The 9670-nt window shown below is 31.1% G+C and overlaps 1 protein-coding gene across 1 annotated transcript; it reads left to right on the top strand.

The window, feature by feature from the left end:
• The first annotated feature begins 4571 nt into the window (after window positions 1-4571).
• On the top strand, window positions 4572-8982 carry LOC112529674. The gene is made up of 4 exons (XM_025141017.1): window positions 4572-4866; window positions 5387-5785; window positions 7117-7522; window positions 8382-8982. The coding sequence occupies exons 1-4, from the start codon at window positions 4614-4616 to the stop codon at window positions 8581-8583; spliced, it is 1260 nt and encodes a 419-aa protein (XP_024996785.1). The 5' UTR covers window positions 4572-4613; the 3' UTR covers window positions 8584-8982.
• Window positions 8983-9670: the final 688 nt, after the last annotated feature.

Genomic DNA, 9670 nt, shown 5'->3' with positions numbered 1-9670 from the left:
AAGTACATTGCTGTAACAAGAAAAGCTGGAAGTATATCTATTTTTATTTTTATGGTTTTAGAATTATGATTTTTATCTCTCTAGTTTATAATTTATTACCTTTTTCGTCCTTATAATTTAAAATTTATTATTTTTTTATCCATATAATTTATAACTCATTTCTATTTTAATCATTGACACTGAAAAGGTATGTTTTGAATTTGACCTCAGGTATGAAAAGAGAGAATTGCAAATCAAGGGATGAAAACTAAAATTCTAAAACCACAAGGATGAAATTCATAAATTGTAACAAACCACAGGGACCAAAAAATATAATTTACTCTAATTTTTATTACCTTTCATCAAGTTGCTAGTTGTGATATCCGCTCAATACGGCAGGAGCTGTGAATTTTAACAATTTTGAAGTTTCATTGGTTTTATTAGAGAATATTTAATAATGATATAAGTTACACTTGGTTTTTATATATTAATACAATTTGAATAAATAAGAGTTATGGTTTCAATTACAGTCTATCGATGAAAAAAAATTGTATGACAGTTTAAAATTCAATATATTTAAAATCCAACATATTTAAACGACTTCACAAATATGTTTGATTTACACCAAGAGCAAATAATTAAGAGATCGAGAGTGAGACCGAGAGTTCTAAAACAATTGAATGAGAGATGAATGAGTAAACTGTTAATAAGTCATGGTCAATATCAGTTTGAATCTCATCTTGGGGGATGAGGAAAAGACATAAAGGTATGAGAAGGTGAAGACATAAGTGAAATGTGTTAAAAGTATCTTGGGAACATGAAAATAAAAAAAAGTAATAATGTGTATAGGTAACTTGTACTAAATGCATTATGAGTTGTTTTTAAGACTTTGTGTATAAAAGTATAGTATTTTGTGCATTAAAAATTGTTTTTAAGATTTTTGATAAATCTGGTTTATAAGGTAGTATAAATAGATAATTTTCTAAATTTAAATCTTTTTTCTTGTTTTATCTATTTTGGATAATACTTTAGAAAACCTGTCGAAATAAAGTAGAAAACAAAATCTCCTTTTTATATAATAATTTTAGCAATTTTTTATTTTATATAATTCAATATTAATTATATTATTAAAATATATGATACATTTGGGGTTTTTTTTTAATTTAAATGAACTTTTTATATATACAAAGTTACGTTATTCTTTCCATCTGTCCTCTCTCCTTGTAGATAAAGGAAAGAGTTCTCGAGTTAAATGGCCATTTCTTTTATTTAAATTCGTTTTCTAACTATTTCTCTTTCAAGTTGACCCAAATGTCACTACTTATGCAATATTACGAACCTAACTTAAGAACAAAAAAAATCATATTCAACACAAATATGCAATTGTGACATCCATATATGCAATTGTGACAGTCAAGTCCACAATTGCAACGGTCAGGTCCATAATTGCGACGATCAAGTTCTCAATTGTGACTGTATACTAATAAAATTTAATCTTTTTTTATTTACATTCTATTTCATCCAAATTAAGTAAAAAATAATTAATTTACCTTATTTTCATTTCAAAATAATTAATAATTAATTTACTTTCTTTCTCCTAAAAAAAATAATTTGGAAATGTCTCCTTTTTATGATAAGAAAATTTTATTTTCACCATTTTATTGTTTTAGATAATATTTTAAAAGATTAAATGCATAAAATAGCAACCTATTTTCATAAAAAATTTTATTATAACATTCTACTTTTGTTTTTCTTAATTACAACAATGTACTTTTAAATTATTTTTTATTAAGACGTCGCACTTTAAAAAATCTACCCATTATAGCAATGGGTAACCTGTTACCTTTTAAACCGGTTAACCTCTTGATTTTTTTTTTTGTGGCTTTAATGAGGTGATGTGGATGACACATCATTTTAATGACTTAATTAAAATAAAAATAAAAACTTATTTCAAATTATTATTAGTGATTTTCATTTCTCGTTGCTATGATTTAAAAAAACATTTAATTTTTTTGACTTTTTTCTTATTAAGTTGCATGCAAATTAAATTATTTAGAGTAAAATATTTCTTAAATAAATATGTTACATTATTTTTGAGATACATTTTGTTTGTAAAAAAAGTAACACTTCTTATTTTATGTTGTTAAAAAAAATTCATATCTTTTAAAGTTTTTTTTTTAAAATGTTAACGAAATGAATTGTGTTATACAATTTTTTAATATTTTTATATTAATAAATAATTAAAAAATATAATTAATTTAATATATTTATACGTCAAGTAAAAGTTTTTGAACAAGTACAATATATTCTTTAAAAAATAATATTTTCTTGTTAAAAAAGGAACAATTCTTATTTTCTTTTTTCAAAAAATACATATTTTTAAAAAATATTAGTGAGATAAGTTGTCTTCTACTAGTTTTATTAATATTGATATATTAATGAATAATTTAGAATTTTGAATATTTATTAAATAACATGTAAAATAACTAAATATTAAAATTAAAAGTACATTTTTAATAAGAACTAGTAGATGCTATAATAAAATAATTTTGAAAATACAATGCTGTAATAAGAAAGTAACATCACTATAGTACATATGGACAACCTACGTGGACAATGAGGTTACATGAAAATCTAGTATAATGAGTAAATTTAAATAAAAATGTTACCCAATGATATAATGAGTAAATTTTTCAAAGTACAATGTTCTAGTAAAAAATAATTTAAAAGTACATTGCTGTAACAAGAAAAGCTGGAAGTACAATGCTATAATAAAGAAATTTATAAAAGTAAATTGCTATTTTGTACATTTTGTCCTATTTTAAATATTTTATTCAAACAAAAAACCTTCAAAATCTCAAATTTCATTACGCTGGAGATGCTCTAATGTGCCGTAGCAGGTAATGTCGTAATTATTAATATGCGCTATATGTAACGCATTTTGTTCAAGGTTCTGAAAACTTATTGATTAATGCATGTATTTTTTTTTTAAAATCATTAAAATTAATAAAATTAATTAAAAATCGGCTGATAAACATGTCTTGAGAATGATCATTGCGCATTATTAAAACAACATAATATTTAATCGTATTTTTTTCTATAATTTTTTTTATCATTATAACTAAAACATATCACATATTTATTTTAGATATAAAATATTTTGAATTATAATGAAATTTTAAATTAAATAAATTATATTAAAAACAATAATTTTAAAATGAACAATAACTTTATGATTTTTTTAAATAAAATATTTAACCTGTCCATCTTTTTTTAATGTTCTCGAGAGAAAAAAAAAGGGAAAAAAGATAAATTTTATATTTTGAGTGTGAGAGAAAAGAAAGAAAATCTTTCATTTTTATAAATATATCGTTATTTATTTTAGAATGGAATGTAAGGGTGGGTTTACGTGAGACCATCATGTTTTCGTAAGACCCGTTGGACCACATTTTTACACTTGAAACCTCACAACAAAAAGTTGTGAAGGTAAAATAAACTGAACCTTCATTGGAAAAACACTGTGAAGGCTGCCTTTACAACGTTTTGCTGTGAAGTTTCACAAATAGATTTTGTCAACTTGAATGGTATCGCCAAATTAATGAGGAGTTTCTAAATGCTGCATCAATGTGTGTGATAAAAAAAACATTTACCAATGTTTTTTTTTGAAGTATATAATATTTATATACGACAAATATAACAAATAAACCCACGCATTCTCCTCACATTTGATGAGGTTTGAACCATTAACCTTTTAGGAGATCAACGACTCACATACAACTATACCAACGTTTGCCATTTCTAAAAAAATGATGTCATATGGATTAACGTTAAAAGGTAAAATTTTACTTTTTTTTTCTTATTAGAATCCTATATTTTAATTAATTATTATTTTATTATATACGAGGGACTTGACGTTGATATTTTCTTGATCCGCCATTGGGTATTACCGTATATGTACAACTTTTTAAAGCTATAAATTGAATTCTATAAAATTAACTGACAATCAAATGATAGATGCGTAGAACACTGGATAAACGTTGAGCCATGAACATTCTGTAAATTTTGTTCTTTCTCGATCGGAAATTGCATCAATTTTTCGCTATTAATTTACAATAACATTTTACATATCACGATTGCACGAATACACAACTTAGAGTCTATTTGTTAGCAGCTTGTGAGCTTAATAAGACTCACAACTTATTCGGTCAGCTATACATGACAATTTAATAGCTACTTAATAATATAAAAACTAACTTTCTATAAACTTTTAGAGGAGATTTTATGCAGAAAACCAAGTTTTTCCTCAAACACGTCATCCCAATTAAAAAATACGTTCATTTCATCTATGATAAAATCCTACCTACCAAAACTTTTCCAATTTATATGAATAGATTAATCAACACAAGTATTAATGGAAAACCACCAAACAACCCCTTAGTCATTTGGTATTTACACTTTTAACACTATTATAAATTTTAGGTGTAAATATGAGGACCTATTTGCATTTTAGTATAAATTCAAGGGCTCAATTTGTAAATGTCTACAAATTAGAACTCTTGCCGTCATCTCATTGCTCTACTGCGCGCACCTTTGATCGTCGTTCCGAGCAGGAAATCTCTCTTAAACCCTAAATCATGAGACGAGCTTTACTCAACAAAATCACTGTTCGTTATCTGCTAACCCCACCACCACCTCCTCCTTCTCGATCCTTCACGCCCATTTCGAAAATCAATCATACACTCTTTGGGAGTTTTCGTTCCAAGATCAGATTCTTCTCAACTGAAAATGGGGATTCATCCATAGACGTACCCAATCCTGCTTCAGAAAAAAACAGCATTGATAAACCGCCAGCAAAGCAACTCGAAGTCGAGGATGTCAGCAATAAAGGTACCTTAACGATCGAAATGCGAGGGACATAGGAACTACGTTCAGAAACCCTATCTTAGTTTTGTGGTAGTTTAGAAAACTGCAAGTTTTGCTTTTGATATGGTGGTTGATTTATAAACAGAACCTTTTATAATCATGAGTTAAGTAAACTGACTTCTTTCTTTCCTTTTTTTTTTTCCTGGGAAATTCCGTAAATTCGTTTGGTTCGATGTGTTAAAAATTTATTTTTACTTCGTTGGTTATACCAATTTGGATGTTATTGTTTTCTTGGCTGTATGATTGATATGGATTTATGCATTGCAGAAGCACAAATCTTGTGCTTAAGATCATTCGTTATATATGGGTTTTGTTGTCCTAAAAGAAAGGAATATATCCCAACCATCCATCAAAACAACTATTGCTTTTAAAGGATTGATTCAGACACTGGATTTCTGAATCTATATTGTAATTTGAAGCAATTTATGTGAGTAAGAAGCTAGGATTCTTGAAAAGTCCACTTAATCTTTCTTTTTGATGGCAGAGCTGAAAATGCAGATAGAGAAGTACTTTAATGAAAAGGATGAAGAGGCGTTGCCTGCTGTATTTGAATCGATAATTAGGAGGAAGGTGAAAGGAAAGCATTCAGATACAGACGATGAGCTGCTGGAAGAGTTTCGTATGCAACCAATTGATAGTGTCAATGATAAGGAGTTTGAATCAGATTTTGAGGAAATACATGAAACGGATGATGAGATAGATAATCTGTATGATGCCAAAGATATTTTGATCAAGAGAATGACGAAAAACGAATTCTTTTACATGGATGATCGAAAATGGGAAGGGATGATTAAGGAGGCTACAGATACTGGTCATGTTAAGGATACTAAGGAGTGTGAGGAGATACTACAGGATATGTTCATGTGGGAGAAACTCCTCCCAGGTATTCACATTCTTAACCCCTTTCGTGTTTCTTCTTGTTCTGCCTTTAATGTCTCTTCTACTTGTGAAATAATCTGTGATTAGTTGATGGAAGATAATGGCTGAAGCTAAATCTGCAAGGTCTAACAGAGGCATAAGCAAATTCATAAAATGTTTTGGATATTGATATCCTTGTCTACTTTTTTAATTGCATTCTTGCTTTCTTTATGTTGATCTTGTGGCTATTGTTGCTTCAAGATTTTCTTGCTGATTACCTTCATTCCATTTAAGAGTGTGCCTTGATATTTGTTAAGCCATTAGTCACATACTCACATTCATACGAAATTTTCTTTTCACTAGATTCTGGTTGTGGACGATACTGATGGGATTGGTGCATCAAAAGGCACCTCAATTTGTCTGTCTTGCTTCATGGGAAAGTTGTTATTGTCCTTTGTTGTTTGAGTATGTTTCTAAGGGTGCATTTGGTATGTGGGACAAGACCAGACAAGACAAAACAAAAACTTGTTCCACGTTTGGCGCAGCATTTGATTGGTACAGGACGAGACTGTGTGAGACAAAAATGCATCTATTGGGCCACCAAAATAGGTGGAACAAGAATAAGGAAGATAGACAAGATTAGTAAATTACTAAGTGATTCATGTCAATTTAAAACTTTAAAACCTTCAACAATTCTTTCACCCGCCTACCTCACTCTCGCGCATCCAGTCCTGTACCGTCTCGTCCACAATCCTGTTTATGTACCAAACACATCCTAAGGCCACCGGTAAAAGCCGAGTGCATTGGGTTAGTGGTGCTCCCGGACCTACTTCTTGCTTGTTAATTTGGCAATTCAACGTATGCCAAGTTGCAACTGATAAAAATATCTTTCTATAATTATGCCTTTGAGCCTTCCATTTGTCATTTACTAGAAGTCTACTTGCCCACTGCAGCGCGATGCATCTCGATTCTAAAGCTGACAACCTGAACCCTTGATCCTGTTTCGTGTTTCGTTATATTCTCCGCCCCTTTGGATTTTGTTTTATGGTTGTGTGATTGTGAGAGAGCGAGAGAGTCTTTGGCTGGTTATCTGTTTTATGGACTATTGTATTAATAGGACTTAATGCTTATCTTCTATTTGAACATTTTTATAAGTTGGTTGACTATCAATTGATCTTATGGAGGTTTAGGAAGTCGTCAGTAGACTATACTATAATAACTTGTAACCTTGAATTTTAAGATATTTGTATTAATAAACAGTACCTGACTTAATAAATTGTTTGAGTTTTTACCAATTTGCTTTATAATATAGTAAAGATATTGGTGGATGTTTAATTTTCCTGTGAATGTTACCAGACCATCTGAAGAAAAAGGTTGAAGAAAAATATAATGAGATAGCAGATTTGGTTGAAACTGGTGAGCTTGAGCCTGAGGCTGGTTATGAGATATATCAGGAGTTCGAGCACAATATGCTCATGAAGCACGTTGAGGAGATGGAGAAAGCTGGTCCACCGAAGTTTGATGATGAACCTGAGAAGAAGGATGTAGATGATCCTCCTGGTGATGGACCGATACTTAGGTGGCAAACACGGGTCGTCTTTGTTCCTGGTGGTGAGTCATGGCACCCAAAAAACAGAAAAGCAAAACTGGCTGTCACTTTGAAAGAGCTTGGCCTTTCGAAGAATCAGTTTCGCCGACTACGAGAATTGGTTGGGAAAAGATACAATCCGGGAAAAGATGAACTTACGATAAGCAGTGAGAGGTAATGTCTACAATATACTACTATGCTGATCTTTATTTCATAATGTCAGTTAGGGTGTGTTTGGTATGCTGGATAGAACAAAACAAAAACTTGTCTCATGTTTGGCGTGACATTAGGAAGGGACACAAAAATCAGAGACATGGACAAGGTTGGTAAATTACCAAACTGCCCCATGTTAAATTAAAACCCTAAAACCTTCCACAATTCTTTCACTACTCATGCCCTTCCAGTCTAGTCTGCGTTTGGTGAACGCACCAGGTGTGAAAATTAATCAAATTGGTGAAACACTTAATTACCCACTACAATCTTGAAGAGAGGGGCATTTCAGCTCTTTATAGAGCTTTTAGTTTGACAGGAGAAAGAGCCAGCTTTTGATTTGACAGAAGAGATTCTAATTTTCTTGATTAAAAAGAGAGTTAGTAACGGATGGTTGACCTTGACTTCCTCTCGTCACTAGAACTTATTTTCCTCAATTTCATTCTTTTGATATTTTCATTTATAAAAAATCCAAAAAGATTTTCTATTTATTTATTTCTTAGGTTTAATGAAAATCTTTAAGTTGGGTAAGGCGAAAATTGGAATTTTTCTGTGTTTATGCATAATAAACCTCACTTCCCAGCATCGAGGACACTGCAACGAGTATTTGGCTTAATGCCCTTCCTAAGAATTCACCCTAAACTGAATCATCTCGCTGGAGTCCCACTTCAGCTACACATGGTCCGTCAAACTTGTATATATGTAGGAACCTCTTCTCTCTCTCTCTCTCTCTCTCTAAAAGGGATCTTCTAGAGAGAGATTCAAAGGGCTACTTGCACTTCTATTTTGGAATCTTGATTAATCGATGTTTTTATGTTTCTAGGTTTGAACATCGTGAGGAGAATAGGAAAGATTGTCTTAGGACTTTATTAGGCCTGATTGAGGAAGCTGCTAAAGCTGATAAGCTAGTTGATGATGTGCGGACTTCGTATGTGAAGAATAGACTTCGAGCCAATGATAAGTTCATGGAGAAGTTGAACGCCAAGATCATGAGAAAACAAGGATCCAACGTGTTACACGCATGATGAGGGTGTATGTGTAGAATGAACCACAAAGGCGAACTCGGGAAGGTCATAACAAGCATGTTCTACGACCGACCTGAATTTCTTTCTAGATAACAAAAAGAAAACGTTTTCTTTTTGGTGTTTTGATAGTACAATGAACATGAGAGATTGAAATCTTCTTTCATCGTAGACGTTTTTTTTGAATTTTTTTTTCCTTATGCATCGATCGAGTTTAGCCCTTGTTCCGCTTCATAGAGGTATAGGTGAATTTTAGACCATAAAACCTACGTTCCGGTATGAACGGTTGGATCGTGGTTCCGAATTATTATTTTTTGTTGTATAATTATAATTTGTTGTTTTTGTGGTGGTTTTGTTTCATCCCAAAAGATGGTGCACATAGAGCATAATATGTTCATGTAATTTGAGTATCTGAGCATTTAAATTTCATATCCTTCATTCCCTTAACCAGTGTTTGACTCTTCGAGGCGGTTTACCCGAATGTTTACTCGGTGAACGCTTACTGGTACGAGTCAACATTCTAACTTACTTAACTACGTATGATTGCAGTCTATTAAAACGGTATCGAATGCAACAATTTACCTGGTAAGCACTTACCGTGTAAGAGTCGTCACTCTCACTTACTGGAAAAGATTCTCTATTCTTATCATGGCTCTTTATAGGGTAAGATTCTCGGCCTTTGCCATGTTCATTTGCTAAGATAAATGACACAGGAAGCTTAAGCTTGTATCAGGTAAACGGTTAGAGAACAACCCTTTAGATGTGATCATCGTGCTCTTTTTTTGGATATATACAATAAATTAAATTTACATGCATTTCTCATCTTTTGGTGAGATTTAAACCCTTGATATCCTAGAAGAATGTGGGTTACCGGATACTGCTTCATTAATATCAATTTGAAAGTATATCGCTGTAGTAAGAAAACAAAAGTACAATGTTATAAAAAAAGACTTAATGAAAGTTAAACGATAGGAAAACGCAAACAATGCCAAACGAACCCACATTTATAAAGCGAAGCCTTCTTTTTCATTGTCTTACTTCTATTTGGTCTCTCATATATATATATGTATATATATATATATATATATAT

Source organism: Cynara cardunculus, assembly GCF_001531365.2.
Source record: "Cynara cardunculus var. scolymus isolate 2C chromosome LG 1, CcrdV1, whole genome shotgun sequence".
In the NCBI taxonomy this organism is placed as follows: domain Eukaryota; kingdom Viridiplantae; phylum Streptophyta; class Magnoliopsida; order Asterales; family Asteraceae; genus Cynara; species Cynara cardunculus.
The sequence above is the reverse complement of the archived record's forward strand: the minus strand, read 5'-3'. Positions and strand labels throughout refer to the sequence as shown.

Coding starts and splice junctions, on each gene's coding strand:
- LOC112529674 (XM_025141017.1), top strand. CDS start 4,614: ATGAGACGAGCTTTACTCAACAAAATCACTGTTCGTTATCTGCTAACC. Junction 5,786..7,116: donor GTGGGAGAAACTCCTCCCAG/GTATTCACATTC, acceptor GAATGTTACCAG/ACCATCTGAAGAAAAAGGTT. Junction 7,523..8,381: donor CTTACGATAAGCAGTGAGAG/GTAATGTCTACA, acceptor TTATGTTTCTAG/GTTTGAACATCGTGAGGAGA.